Here is a 15,530-nt window from a genome sequence, read left to right on the forward strand (position 1 = left end):
GCTCATGTGGGCTGGCACGAGACCTCTGTGGTCAGACGGCATTTCTTAGTTTCAGCCTCTCCAGACAGCCGCGGCGAGAGGGGGGGCTCGCTCAACACGAGTCCAGTCTCAGCTCCTCTTTGACCTCCACAGCTGAGGCTTTGAATGCGGGATTGTTGTTCGGACACAGATTCATGTTAGAAACGCTCCAGCTTCATGCAGCTGTCCACGATGCAGCGTTCTCCTAAACGCTGCTCGGAGGGCACAAACTGTCCTCAGCGCGCCTGCAGAGCGTCAGCTCTATAATGTCCTCATCAGCGAGGAGAACCTCCTGCATGTGTGACACCAGTTTGAACTAGAAAGCATGAGGCCCTTCATTCTTTAACATCAAACATCTACGGTCCATAGAGCCAACAGGAAAGAGCCGCTCACGCTCCGAGTAAATACAGTTGGAGGTCCGTGTAACTAGAGCTGGACCTCGCTTCAATCAGCCATCACTGGAGCGCTGATGACCTCCACATGCCTCGCATTAGAATAACCCTCCCCCAAATCCGCCTCCACTCACAGGGCCAAGAGCATTTGGCCCGTGATTAAACACAGCTCTGAAATACGCTCGTGGGCGAACACATGTTCATACATGTAGACGGAGAGAGGGAGGCGTGAGCGTCCAATAAATGAAGCCCACACAGATCCAGAGCTGCTTTTGCTGCCTGGAGGACGAAGCAGATTTATCTGCAGCACCTTGGAAAAGAATCGAGACGAGTTTGAAATCTTTATTAGCTGCAATCAGCTGGTGAAATTCACTGGAAGTGTGTGGCAGCAGGAGACGGGAGGAAACCATGACTCAGGACAGATCACTAACATATTAAACTCTTTATTCATCGGGAACTAAAAGCCAGTAAAACCTTCTGGTTTGTAGTAGCCACGCCCAAATCCTCACTCGAGCACCATCCAGGACGCACGTTAGTCAGATACGTTATTTTGGTTTCACGGCTCACCTGCACGTCGTGCACGATTGTGTCGCCGTGTGAACAATTCGTCCAAGACGATGGTCCTCTCTCAGTAAACAACGTTCTTCGTTCTCACTGCTGTTCGTGAATCATGCGAGGACGTGCACGCCGCCCACGCCTCTGATAGAGATCTAACAGGTCCGTCCCTGCTGGGACAGGCAGGAGAAGATGGACGACTGTGCAGCGGTAACAGCAAACACCCGAAGCTAACGAGGCTCATTAATCCCACAACTCTGATTAAAGTGCATCAGAGCGGCTCACCTGTGTGTGGATGACCGTCCTCTCGTCGCCTCGGTGAACCCAGCCCGTTCTGCTTTGGAGAACCTCTCGGGCTCCTCCAGATGTGATGACCTTCTGGCGTGGACCTCGGTCTTCAGGTCAGCCCACAGTCAGACCGGACAGTAGCGCTCGCTTTGGTCTTCTGGAGGTCGTTCGTTGCAGTATCACAGTGTAATCCTGCCACTGCTTCCCTGTGGGACATGAACCTTTCTCCGGGTCGTCCTCGGCACACTGCAGTCTGACTTGAAGGTGTCTCTTCTGCAGAAGTTTTTGGCGTCCGTTCCTCTGCAGGGTTCTAGCGATCGTCTCCTTTGAGACTAAGATTCTCATCTGGGCTGACCCGTTCGCTCGCTTCTTCTCGGCTCTTTAGACTCATCGATTTTTCATCGTCATACATCCACCTCCTGCTGTGTGAGCATCACCAGATCTTTGTCTCAACGCCGGATCTGATTTCTTTTGTTTTTGTCCTGATGTTCTCTCAGTGACAGCTCCAACCTGTTTCGTACTGTGCCTCAGTTTGAACTTTGTTCACAGCAGTGCTTCGTGCTGTGAGTCACTTAATAAAACTGGTCCTGGTGATTTTATAATTCTGTGCAAATAGAAAAAGTTTGTTTGAAATGCTTTGCAGAAAAAAAGCACAAATGCAAACAACGTGTTGACAGCTTCTTAAACTGTTGACATGTGGATTCTGTCATCTGTGCTTTATGGTCTGATTTGCATGTAAAATTTCTGAATGTGTTTGGTTAGCATGTGGCTAAATGCATGCTAACCATGACCCAAACCTGCAACACCAGTCCGCTCCTCTCATCGTTCACTCCTCAGTGTTTGTCCTGCTCTTCTAATGATGGTAACTGAACACAGACAGATTAAATACTGATGTTGTTTTGTTGTGAGGTGATCTGAGCAGGAGTTCAGGGAGGACAGAGTTTGAAATGAGGAAGTAAACAGAGAGCAGAGACTTTATGGAGGCGGGCGTGAGACAAGAAAGTAGAGAGGCAGTAAAAACCAGCAGGGAGCTCCTCTGCATCTGAAGCACCATCGTCCAGAGAACATTTAAAATATTCTCTCATTCATCCGGCCTGTGATGTGGCCAGACACTGTCTGCTGCCTACAGATCTCAGGAAATGGCACCGTGAGGCCGTGAGGAGAGCCAGATGATGCTCTGAAGTCTTCTGGCTGCAAACACCAGAAAGAGTCTGACTCATCTGGCTGCTGAGGCTGTGGAGCTGCACGTGGAGATATCGCGTTTGGCCCAACGACAGCAGAAACCAGCCGAGGATGTCTGAGGGTTTAGCCTGTTTTACACACACTGTATATAAAAGATGGACATAGCCACTGGTTGGTGTGGTGCTGACGGTGGATACGAGTAAGTGAAGGACACAGAAGCATTTCATTAACCTTAGAGCGTACCCCTCGATCATCTCGCTCGTCCTTTCTGCTCTAACGGGATTCGTTTCCAGAATTATCCTCATGGTTTTAATTACATCCGACCTGAAACCAGCGACTGAGACCTCATAGTTCCCTGAGCTGTCACACCAGAAACACTTCAATACAGGAGTCGCCCCCTGCTGGACATTAGAAAGAACCCAGCTTTAACCCGCTAACAGGCTTCCCGCCTGGATGCTACGGATGCTGCGCCATCTGGATTCACAAAATGCTTTTGACTAAATTACAATTTCCTGATTCCTGCTGGCTCCTCCCCTGCCGTCTCCACGGCAACGCTGATGTTATTCAAACTGAGCGTCACATCTTATTTCCTGTCAGTGCGCTCACACACGCCGAGTTTTAATAGTTTCCCCGTGTCTGACACTGGTTTACAGACGTCGCACAGACGTGATTGGTGACCTCGTAGCTGTCGCTCGATGATTTGTAGCTTTTATTGCGGTGCTGCGGTTCTGGTTTCACAGCACCCCGAGGAGATGAGTTCATGGCTGCGAGCAGGAATGTGTCGTTTCAATAATTATACTGAAACTTTCAACATCAGTGGGCGAGACACGCTGAGCGAACTATTTCAGCTTGATTAAAAACTGACCAATCAGGACGCTCCATCATCATCATTATGAGCTACATCTCACGTCTCAGCTCAGAAGCGGGGCTGGAAGTGATTTACTTTACTGGATGCAGGAATTTTTGGATGGCTTCTTTACTGTTACAAGATTGGGAAACATCAGATGATTCCTGTCATATCTTGACATGCAAATCCATATTTCCTGTGTGTGTGTGGAGGGAGGGTTCATCCTCGGCTGCAGATGCAGACTGTGGACCGTTCTCCTGATGCATGCTAGTTTTTATTTTCATGCCTTACGAACACTGTGTGCATTAATAAACAACATGTCGTCCATTCATGTTCATTCATGAACAATTTATTAGACGAATCCTTCAAACCTTTATTTAAAAAATTTAAGTTACACATAATTGTCCAATAATTTAACCTGGACGATTGTAAGTATCTTAACTGGGGCTGAAATATCCCATAATTATCATAAATATTGTTCCTCCCCTCGTGTCTCTGCTGTGTTTCTGTCTCTGTTATATAACAAAATCCTGTTTTGGCACAAAAAGCTTCCGCAAACATCTACTCAGCCTCACGTTCCTCGTGGAGCAGATGTTTGGAGCAGCTCCCGCTGTGATGGAGCTGCTTCCAGATGTGAAACAGACTCTGTTTCTGTCGCAGGTACAGAGAAACCCGATCCAGCATGGAGTGGAGGCGGGCTGCTCTGGTCGGCCTCATCATGGCGGCGTGTTTCTGCAGCAGCGGCGCTCAGACAACAGGTGGGTGTGATTATGCAGCTTATGGCTCCACTTCCTGCGTCCTGGTGAAAGTATGACATCAGTGGAAGCTGTTTATACCATCCATACACTGACACACACACACACACACACACACACACACACAGGTAAGTTTTGAAGTTCACACACGGAGCACTAACCCTGCACAGGAATGTGTTTGCAGCTGAGCACGTGCACACGCACAATTAACAAGCTCACAAAGCTTCGACGGGTGTCTGGCTGCATAAAACATTTTCCTTCTTAGGTCTCAGGCTCCAGATTAAAACTTCCTCCACTGATCCTGTCGTTCCAGCATCGCTGCCACACAGAAACATTTAGTATCTGTTTAACCACAAATTACTTCTCCAACATTATGTAGAGCTGGACGTTTAGGTGCAGTCCATGGTCACTGTCAGTAATTAAACTAATACATAAGTTATCCCTGAAAAATGTAGCATTAACTTGTGGATGATGACTGGAAATAAAAAAGCAGATTGAAGTTAGCAGCGTGTAGCCAGGAAATGTGATTCGTCAGCAGTGCTGAGACGTCTGCAAAAGGGATGAAGTCCACTAGAAGACAGAATACATGTGTGTGAATGAGAGGGGGGCAGGTGAACATGCAGGAGCAGAAATGGTGAAGGTTTAACATCCACAGGACAGAGTGCAGGCAGGGTGGAGCGGGTGGAGGCAAATGTGACTGAAGGATAGCAGCAAGAGTGAAAGGGAAGGTTCAAGGATGGAGGTGAGACTTGGGACAGTGGAGCTGAGCTGAAGGTGTTCAGTGAGCAGGATGGAGGGAGGGTGGAGAATGAAGATGCAGCTGCAGGCAGGAGAAGAGGAAGACGCTGGGATAGGTTGAGGTGGGTGCAGATGATCCACCGTGAGCAGCAGAGAGAAGGAAGGCCCGGTGCGTGGCTCTGATTGGCTCCTCGGGGTGTGTCCCCTTCTTCTCCACACGCCCGTTTTACCATAATCAAGCTGCTGATGAGGGAGCAGTTTTCTGGGTTTGAAAAGTTGTCCAGCAGCTGTACTTTAAAAAGAGCCTCTGTAAAAATAGATCTGACTCGCTCTTATTCACCAACAGTATCTATTAAAAATGGGTGAACCTGACCTGTAGTGCTGTCATTGGGCCTTTGCTGTATTACAACTGGAGCACGCTCACGTTGAACGTGTTCAAGGTGTTTCTGAGACGGCCCCGAATTATTAGGGTTAGTGTGGAAATGTTTTTGCAACCAGGCACATGAATGAGATGCGAGGGTTAAAGGTCGGGGTTTCGTTAGCAGTCAGGTCACTGCTAACGAAAGCAAAGCTTTCTGAAGGCAACGAACACCAGCTGTAAGCCACACGCCGCTTTTTCTCATTTTCCTCACGCTTTTCCACCCTGAAGGTGAGTGCTGTCAGCAAGCATCCCTGCTCCAGTCCAGAGGCTTTTCACGAGCCGGCGGCAACATGCCCATTTTTCTTTTCCAGCAGTCACATGGCACAGCCCACCTCTGTTGTCTATAAGCCACGCTGACACCTCACGCTGCCAAACGTCCTCAGCTACTGAGAGATTTCCTTTTAGCGTCCAGCAGTTCCTCTCCGTGACTTAAAGACCTTTCCTCTTAGTCTGTACCGAAGAGGCCGTGGCAGACATCGTCTTCCTGGTCGATGGCTCGTGGAGCATCGGCGCTGAGAACTTCGAGCAGATCCGCCAGTTTCTGTTCACGCTGGTCGATAGCTTTGATGTCAGCCCTGATCACGTCCGCATCGGCCTTGTCCAGTACAGTGACAATCCACTCACAGAGTTTCTGCTCAACACCTTTGAGAACAAGGACGACATCCTCAACAACATCATCAAACTGCCTTACAGGGGGGGCGGCACCATGACCGGTAAAGGCTTGGAATTCATGTCGAACGAACACTTTGTGGGGAAAGCTGGAAGCCGAGCTGCGCAGAAAGTGCCGCAAATTGCTGTGGTGATCACTGATGGCAAATCCCAAGACGATGTAGAGTCTCATGCTAAGAACCTGAGGAGAAGAGGGATTGTTTTGTATGCAATTGGTATCAAAGATGCAGATGCAAGCCAGCTGAGGGAGATTGCAAATGACGATCAGCATGTTTACAGTGTGTCAGATTTTGCAGCGCTGCAGGGAATTTCTCAGAACATCATCCAGACGCTATGCACAACTGTAGAAGAAGCCAAACGACAACTCCTGCAACTGTCTCCAGGTAAACCCCAAAAGCTTGATTCTGTTCATCTGGACATGGTGTTTTCAGAACGTTTGGTCACTCATCCAGGTGACTTTATCGGTCTCAGCTGACTGCAGGTTTGAAACCAGCCCGCTGACTAACAATGGGCTCATGAACTAACAGGTTCATCATCATAAACATGCAAACTGTCGTCTCAAGGTAAAATAAGTCTGAGTAGAAAAGTGTTATATAAGAACCAGTCCATTGACCATTTATTAAATATAAAACCGGGAAAGCCCCGCCCAAAGTTTTTATCTTTCTCGAGAAATGTAGGTTTCACTGACTTTCCTCTCGTGTTCCTGACTTTCTTCTTCTTCTTTTCCAGAATGTGCCAGAGCCACCGTGGCAGACATCGTCTTCCTGGTTGACAGCTCAAGTAGCATTGGCGTTGATAACTTTGAGGAAATTAGGCAGTTTCTCCGAAGTTTCATTTTAGGCCTTGACATTGGCCCTGACAAAATTCGGATTGGCTTGGCTCAGTATAGCGACGAGACCTACCAGGAGTTTCTGCTGAAAGATCACATGGACAAGGATTCTCTGCTGGCCGAAGTCGATCAGTTTCCATATCGAACAGGAGGCACAGAAACAGGAAAGGCCATTGACTTCCTCCAGTCAGTGTACTTCACTCAGGAGGCAGGGAGCCGGGCGAGCCAGCGAGTTCCTCAGTTTGCTGTAGTCATCACAGACGGGGACTCCACGGATGACGTAGTCGAGCCCGCCAAGCGCCTGCGCGATCAAGGAGTTATCATATTTGCCATTGGGGTGGGAGATGTTAACCAGCAGCAGCTCGAGTCTATCGTAAACCTACCTGCACACCACTTCCTTTACACTATCGATAGCTACCAGGCTCTACAGCGGCTAACAGACAGTCTGCTGCAAACTGTATGCATCTCCGTGGAGAGTCGGAGTCAAGGTGAGACAAAGAAAACGTCCTTACAGAATTGTTTATTATAAGAGAAGGAAATGAATACCTGAATGCTGCTTAGTTCTATTTTCACTGGTCAGGGATTTAAAATGTAACTGCGTCAGAGGATTTCTGCTCAGTTTGCATTGATAGCAATCGGGAACGTATCGGCTGATCATTTAGAGATGTTAGTCGAGTTACCCGCAAGCTGCAGCAGAACCCCTGAAGGCTTTTCTCATCCACCACTCAATGTGTATGAAACAGATACGTTCTTTGCTTTAAAGCGAATAGAAAGAAAACCCCCGACAGTCAAAGACAACATGTTTTCAGTGTAACAAATGCCACCCCTCGTTCAAACGTGGACTCTAACGTTAGATTTTCTGACATTCTTAATTCAGTCTTTATTATTTATTATAATTGAAGAAATTAGGTTGCTTAACTTACACTTCCTTATTTTTAATGACATTATGACCAGTTTTTCTTTTTTTTTAACTGGTTAACCATCACTGCTGACTATAACTTCTTTAGGTAAACTTAACGGACCATTGTCCAGCCTTGCTGGAGCCCATTGCAGCATAACTAAGGGAGGATTCAGGGTCACCTGGTCCAGCCCTAACTATATGCTTTAGCAAAAAGGAAAGTTTGAAGCCTGATCTTGAAAGTAGAGATAGTGTCTGTCTCCTGAATCCAAACTGGAAGCTGGTTCCACAGAAGAGGGGCCTGAAAACTGAAGGCTCTGCCTCCCATTCTACTTTTAAATACTCTAGGAACAACAAGTAGGCCTGCAGAGCGAGAGCGAAGTGCTCTAATAGGGTGATATGGTACTACAAGGTCATTAAGATAAGATGGGGCCTGATTATTTAAGACCTTGTATGTGAGGAGCAGGATTTTGAATTCTGGATTTAACAGGAAGCCAAAACAGGAGAAATCTGCTCTCTCTTTCTAGTCCCTGTCAGTATATTATAGCACCTAAGTTAGTACCCTAATATGGAGAATATGATCCGTCGTTCTGTGTCCTCTCTGAGTGGTTTTGGAAAAAACACAAAAAAGGAAATTAGAAGCAACAAATGGATCGCTCTGAGACAGCGTGTGTCCAATTTTAAAAATATTGTGCAGATGAAAGAGAATCGTGCCATCCAGGGCAGGGTTGTGGTTACAAACTGAAATTAAAACAACAACAATTCCAAACCTTTGTCTTTTAGACCTGCAGGTAGTTTAATTTCATATAAATGGAAATGCATATAATAATAGTGAAGGACTGTTTTCTTCTTAATTTACAGCCTTGGCAGAAAAGTTTGCAGACATTTTCTTCCTGGTGGACAGTGGCATCAGTCAAGCAGATTTCCAGCAGGTCAGAACCATCCTGGTCCGACTGGTCAATCAACTCAACATTGGAGCTTCTGGCAACCGTCTCGGACTGGCCCAGTACAGTACGGTTACCAAAGTGGAGTTTCTCCTTAATGCTTTCCAAACCAAAGAGGCGGCGCTCACTGGCGTAAGGTCCTTCCGCCAGAGCCGACTTAAGCCCAATCAGCCACGCAACCTGGGCAGTGCACTGGAGTACGCCAGCTCTAATTTCTTCACGAATGAATCAGGAAGTCGGGCATCCCAAGGCTTCCGACAGTTTCTGGTTGTTCTAAGTGGAAAAGACTCAGATGATCCAGTTTTTAAGCAGACACGTCTGATCAAATCACTAGGAGTAACTATCGTGGGAGTGAGCTTCGGTGCATCAATGGACGAAATGCGTGTAATAGCCACAGCGCCGTACGTGTACGAGTCTACCTTCAATGCAGTGCCCACGCTAAAGACCATTTTTGAAAGAGAGGAAGAGGAGATCACTCTCACTCACGGTGAAAAGTCTTTACTTTCATTATTGTTGTCATCAGTCATAAAATCAACTCCTGTGCATGTTTGAAAAAGGTTATTCACAAAGGAACAGTCACGTAAATTACCTGTTTTATTACCTTTAATCTTGATGATAAACTTATTCTGCTGGAAACGCCAGCATGCTGTGGCGAGAACATCTGAGATGTCTTCATGCTTCCATATTTTCACCCCAGGACATCAAATATTTTAACATTTATTTTTACTTTCACGTTTTCAGCCTGTTAGATGCAGATTGACCTTCCCTACAGAGAAATCACAGCCTTCTAGTCAGATGAAGTCTGTTGTTGTGAGAAAGTCACAGTTTTATCATATGCTAGCTTTAGACAGTGCAAACACAAGGTGACGGTTTGTGTTAAATGTACCACTTCACAACATAGATGTGTTTATTAGTTGCATTTAAATGTGACAGTCAGTCATGAGTGGAAAGCCAGCCTGTATGGGTGGTAAGAGACAACTGTTGCTAGCTTCACGGGCAGTAGAACCGACATCATTGAGATATATTTAACCGAAACTGTGTTACACTTCAACATTGTCAAAACGCTTGAAATGCTAGTGTCACTTCTCAATTCAATTCAATTTTATTTATATAGCGCCAAATCACAACAAAAGTCGCCTCAAGGCGCTTCATAGATACAGAGAAAAACCCAACAATCATATGACCCCCTATGAGCAGCACTTTGGCGACAGTGGGAAGGAAAAACTCCCTTTTAACAGGAAGAAACCTCCTGCAGAACTAGGCTCAGGGAGGGGCGGGGCCATCTGCTGTGATTGGTTGGGGTGAGAGAAGGAAGACAGGACAGGATTCTCAGCATGTAGTGGGTGTCCCACTGCGACTGCCTACATGAGTTATTAAAACAAATAACATGGATCTGTTCGTTCTAATGATCCTCGACAGTATATGTGGACTAATTCTTTAGTTTGAGTGCGGAATATGAGGGCAATACAGAAACAGGCACCCTGGATGGGAAACCTTTATTAGCTGTCACGTACCTGGAATTCTGTGCCAAAGAAACAACATCCAACCAAATGACCTACTAGCAACACATATTTAACCCTAATTCCAAAAAGTGTGATGCTGTGTACTGAGATGTGAGGTTGTATTCTGCTGTTATTCCCATTTTGTACAGCATCCCAACCTTTGTGGAACTGGGGTGAAGCTGCACATTAACAAAAAGCAAAAAGAATTAGTGTGGCGTCATCGTCACATCCTGAATCAGAATGCTTGAGTGATAACGAGATTATGATTCCCTTTACAGACTGCAAAGCAGCCAAACTGGCGGACTTCGTCTTCATCGTGGACGAGTCGGGAAGCATCGGCTCTGAGAACTTCGACCTGGTGCGCTCTTTCCTGCTGTCCATTGTCAGCGGCTTTGACGTCGGTGACAAGAGAGTTCGGGTGGGTATCGTTACGTACAGCGACCGAGCCACAGCGCTGGTCTACCTCAACAGCTTTAATGAAACGGACAGTTTGCTGAATTTCATCAAAATCCTGCCTTATCGCGGAGGTGGTACAAACACCGGAGCTGCCCTCGACTTCACTCGCGAAAATATTTTCACGGAGGACGCTGGAAGCAGGAAAGATAAGGGCGTTCAGCAGGTGGCGATCGTGATCACAGACGGCGAATCGCAGGATAACGTGACCGAGGCAGCAGCTGCTCTCCGCCGCGCTGGCGTCACCGTTTACGCTGTAGGAGTCCAAAATGCCAACGAGGCTGAACTGAACCAGATAGCGTCCCACCCCCCCAACAAGCACGTGTTCATAGTGGACACTTTTGACAAGCTGAAAGGTCTGAAGAAGAACCTGCAGAAGACTCTTTGCTATAACATCATTCACCAGGCGGTCTCAGTCAGCACAAGAAGAGCTGGCATCAAAGAAGGTGTGGACCAGCATGTTCTTACACTTTCATGACTTAACTTGAACATCATGACTTCTTTAACAAATTTAAAGTTGCAAAACTCAGAATGTTTGCTTTTCCTTTCCAGGCTGCGTGCAGACCGATGAAGCAGACATGTTCTTCCTGATCGACCACTCGGGAAGCATTCACCCCACTGACTTCTATGACATGAAGAAGTTCATCATTGAGTTTATTAATACCTTCCGTATCGGGCCTCAGCATATCCGAATGGGCGTTGCCAAATACGCAGATTCGCCAAACCTGGAATTTGATCTGACCGATTACACAGATGCATCCACGCTGGAGAAAGCTGTGGAGGAAATTAGACAAGTAGGCGGCGGCACACAGACGGGGCAGGCCCTGGAATTCATGAGTCCACACTTTGAGAGAGCTGTGGTCACTCGTGGTCACAAAGTCCCCGAGTTCCTGGTGGTCATCACGGATGGAAAATCTCAGGATAAGGTCAAGGTTCCAGCAGAGCGACTGAGGAAGCAGGGTGTCATTGTCTACACCATTGGGGTGAAAGACGCCGACGTGCCTGAGCTGGAAGAGATTTCCGGTGACCCCAAGAGGACTTTCTTTGTCAATAATTTCGATGCCTTAAAGTCGATCAAAGATGAAATCATCACAGATATCTGTTCTACAGACGGTGAGGGGAAATGAACCACACTCATGCTACAAATGCATGTCTAGAGGTTACAAGCAGCACATACTGCAGCTGCATTTTATTAATTTTCAGTGTTTAAGTCATTGTATATCTCATTGGGTTTAAGTTTAATGAAAAGAGCCGTATAAAACTGCCGTATTCAGCCTTAAACCAGTAGTTAAGAGTAGAATGAAACTGAAATAAGCAAAGTGAAAGGAGAACAGATTTTACTGATGACATAAATCGTTGGATATCAGGGAGTTCGTCACCTTAACAGAAATGAGTTTTTACACTGAGAAAGACACTGTTTTAAGTGTTAGCATAAAATACTGAATTAATATGCATGAAATTGTCGTACTTATCAAATGCCACCAGAGGAATAAGATAAAAGTGAGCAAATATTAGCCAAAATGTATCTATACATAGAGACAGATATATAGATATAATATGCTGCACGTGGTCATAGAAGGCTGGAGAGGACAAGAGCCGTTCAACACAGGACACCTTTGTTTCTTGAAACAGGGTAATTATTATTTAACATACAAGCAGCGATGCTAACATGGATGTGCTACTCTGCCTACAGTTTGTAAAGATATACCAGGCGACCTCGTCTTCTTGATTGACAGCTCTGGAAGCATCTATGCCGAAGACTACACAAAAATGAAAGAGTTCATGAAATCGGTCATTAGGAAGTCCATCATTGGGAAGAATGAGGTGCACGTAGGCGTCATGCAGTTCAGCACTGTCCAAAGCCTCGAGTTCCCACTCAACGTCCACTACAGCAAAGAAGAAATGTCGACAGCCATCGATAGCATGAAGCAGATGGGTGGAGGCACGTACACGGGCAAAGCCATAAGAGAAGTATCTCAGTATTTTGATGCAGCCAGAGGAGGACGGCCCAGCCTGAGGCAGAGGCTAGTGGTCATAACAGATGGCGAGGCTCAAGATGCAGTTAAACGCCCCGCTGAAGATCTGAGGGCCAAAGGAGTGGTGGTCTACGCCATTGGAGTGGTGGACGCCAACACCACCCAGCTGCTCGAGATCAGTGGATCCCAAGATAGGATGTATGCTGAGAGGGACTTTGATGCTTTGAGGGACTTGGAGAGTCAAGTGGCTTTGGAGCTCTGTGATCCGGAGAGAGGTGAGAGGAGACTGGGACCAACCCGAAACGTGAACTATATCCTTGTTTTTGTAAATATAAAAATCTTTACAGTTTGCAGTCTAGTGCCAGGCAGAAGGGATGAGATCATTCAAGTCTGAGGCTTCTTACTTTAACAGGTTAATTCAGTAGTCTGCCAGTTAATGGGCTCCTTGCTGTAATGAGAAGGATCCTGTTCTGTAATATGTGTTTGTGTAAAGACAGGAAAGATTTTGTCATTCGTCCACTCATCTTTCCAAGGAGGAAAGGACTCCTCTTTGAATACATACTTGTTGAGTCCCACATTAAAAGGGTCCTCTGTTTTTCCGACCTGTGTAACATGAGAACTACAGTATTATAATGAGGTCAATGTGGTGGTTAGGAATGAATTCAATTTTATTCATACAGCGCCAAATCACAACATCAGTCGGCTCACGGTGCTTTATATTTTAAGGTAGACCCTACAATAATACATACAGAGAAAACCCCAACAATCAGATGACCCCCTATGAGCAGCACTTGGTGACAGTGGGAAGGAAAAACTCCCTTTTAACAGGAAGAAACCTCCGGCAGAACCAGGCTCAGGGAGGGGCGGGGCCATCTGCTGTGATTGGTTGGGGTGAGAGAAGGAAGACGGGATAAAGACATGCTGTGGAAGAGAGACAGGGATGATTTTAGCAGCATTATAGATTAGCGGGGAACTTCTGGAGCAGATCCGGGACTTTCTGTTTGGGTGTTTGCAGCTTTCTTTCAGTGGCTCCAGTTTCTTCCACCATTAAAACCTATTGTGGTACATCAACCCTACATGATAAAGAGATCCTCGTCGCCTTCACTTTAATATTTTAACCTTCTAGGACTTGACGTCCGCATATGTGGACATCACATTTTGGGTTTTCTAGACCACAATACTTAATATTTTTCTACAAGGGCCTAATATCCACTTACGAGGACATTACACTGCTCTATAAAAATTAAAAACGAATATCATTCTTCTCAGAAACAAAAAAATAGGTAAAAAGAAAATGTTTTTTACATTCATCAGGTCTTAATCAGCCCAAATAGCAAAGAGAAATTAAAAATGCATGCCATGAAAGGGTTTGGGTCTTAGGAGGTTTTAAAGAGCTGTTCCTTGACGTTCCTGCTCCCATTCCCTCTGACCAAACATTTGTGCTTTTTACCACCAGAATGCAAGAAGACAGAAAGAGCTGACATCATTTTCTTGGTGGACGGCTCCACAAGCATAACCCTGGAAAAGTTTCGAAGCATGCAGAAGTTCATGCAGTCAATGGTGAACCAAACCACAGTTGGCAAAGACCTGACCCGCTTCGGTGTCATCCTCTACGCGAATGAACCCAAGTCTATTTTCACTCTCAATCAGTTCAGCTCCAAGCAGGAGGTTTCCCAGGCCATAATGGCTCTCAAATCCCCGTATGGAGACACATACACTGGCAAAGCTTTGAAATATGCTCTACAGTTCTTTGATGCTAACTATGGTGGACGGGCAGAGCTGCAGGTGCCTCAGATCCTCATGGTAATTACCGATGGCGATGCTACTGACCCACACAGTCTGAATGAACCATCTGCGGCTCTGAGAAACAAAGGGGTCACTGTCTTCAGTATTGGAGTAGAAGGAGCCAACAAGAAACAGCTGGAGGTCATGGCTGGTCAAGATAAAGCCAGAGTTTTTTACGTGGATAACTTTGACGCCCTGGAAAAACTCTACAAAAACATCACGGAAGTCCTGTGCAACTCCACCAAACCAGGTAAGCAACTAAACGTCTAATTACATCAAGCAAAAGAAAATGGATTTGCAAGGATACAATAAATGATTATACTAACAGCACATTTCTGAATTTCAGACTTGACGTAAATAATCCTCAAATTGATTGAGAAGAAGCGTTTTAAAACACGATTCTTCCCACATCATTGTAAGAAAAGCAAGCAGGAAGATTTTATGTTGGCAACAGTAACTTCAGAAGTTTTCTGGGTTTTTACACTCATTAGCTCAGATATTTCTACAGTCAGTACAGCATACTGGATGTCTTTAAACACCAACATGACACTGATAAATCTATGATTAGCAAAGGCTCACAAACATCTGACCGAAGTTTGGAAAACAAAGTGGATCACTTTATAGCTTTATAGCACTTGTTTCCACAGCCTGTATGGGAGCATCCCACAGATGCTAATTAGTGCATAATAAAGTCCCCAAATTTCACTCAGCACAACTGGAGCTCAGATTTCTTGATAAGTCTGTTAGTACTATTAACCTAACAGCAGCCATATTATTGGTTGGTACACTGTTGCATTAAAAATGCTTCAGTTCAAAGAATTAGCTGTTCAATTCAATTCAATTTTATTTATATAGCGCCAAATCACAACAACAGTCACCTCAAGGCGCTTCATATTTGTACAGTAAAAGACGTCAAAGATGCTACCCCCTAATAATGCAAATAATAATGCAAACTACCTTCTTAATAATACCTAAAGGCCCAAGTGTCACAATCCGCGAGGCTGACTGTGTGTAGAGTGAAAGGTGGACCCAAAACGAAACAAAACGTGACTTGAATGACCAAACACGAGCCGTTTATTGAGGCTGGCAAGGCTAACAATAAACTAAACTGGGTGAGCTAAATTAAATAAAAGCCTACAACAGGAACATGGACCTGACCTGAAAACTTGACATGAACTCTTGGCCTACAACGCAACCGATCTGACAATGACACCCTGAAAACAGAGGACTTAAATACACAGGAGGTGATTAAGGGAAGTGGGAACACATGGGCGAACA

General features: G+C 45.7%; 1 protein-coding gene across 1 annotated transcript in view; it reads left to right on the top strand.

The window, feature by feature from the left end:
* Window positions 1-15,530, top strand: part of LOC146623612 (collagen alpha-6(VI) chain-like) — a 60,395-nt gene that overhangs the window by 15,017 nt on the left and 29,848 nt on the right. Inside the window, exons 3-10 of the mRNA XM_085366739.1 lie at window positions 3,943-4,040; window positions 5,646-6,248; window positions 6,595-7,182; window positions 8,454-9,023; window positions 10,317-10,937; window positions 11,044-11,604; window positions 12,185-12,742; window positions 13,924-14,502. Coding sequence (XP_085222865.1) covers window positions 3,965-4,040; window positions 5,646-6,248; window positions 6,595-7,182; window positions 8,454-9,023; window positions 10,317-10,937; window positions 11,044-11,604; window positions 12,185-12,742; window positions 13,924-14,502 — 4,156 coding nt within the window. The 5' untranslated portion in view covers window positions 3,943-3,964. The remainder of the gene's footprint in view (window positions 1-3,942; window positions 4,041-5,645; window positions 6,249-6,594; window positions 7,183-8,453; window positions 9,024-10,316; window positions 10,938-11,043; window positions 11,605-12,184; window positions 12,743-13,923; window positions 14,503-15,530) is intronic.

The sequence above is a fragment of the Diplotaxodon limnothrissa genome, linkage group LG11, assembly GCF_057381915.1.
Source record: "Diplotaxodon limnothrissa isolate DT_005_m linkage group LG11, D_limnothrissa_male_GT1.1, whole genome shotgun sequence".
NCBI lineage: Eukaryota > Metazoa > Chordata > Actinopteri > Cichliformes > Cichlidae > Diplotaxodon > Diplotaxodon limnothrissa.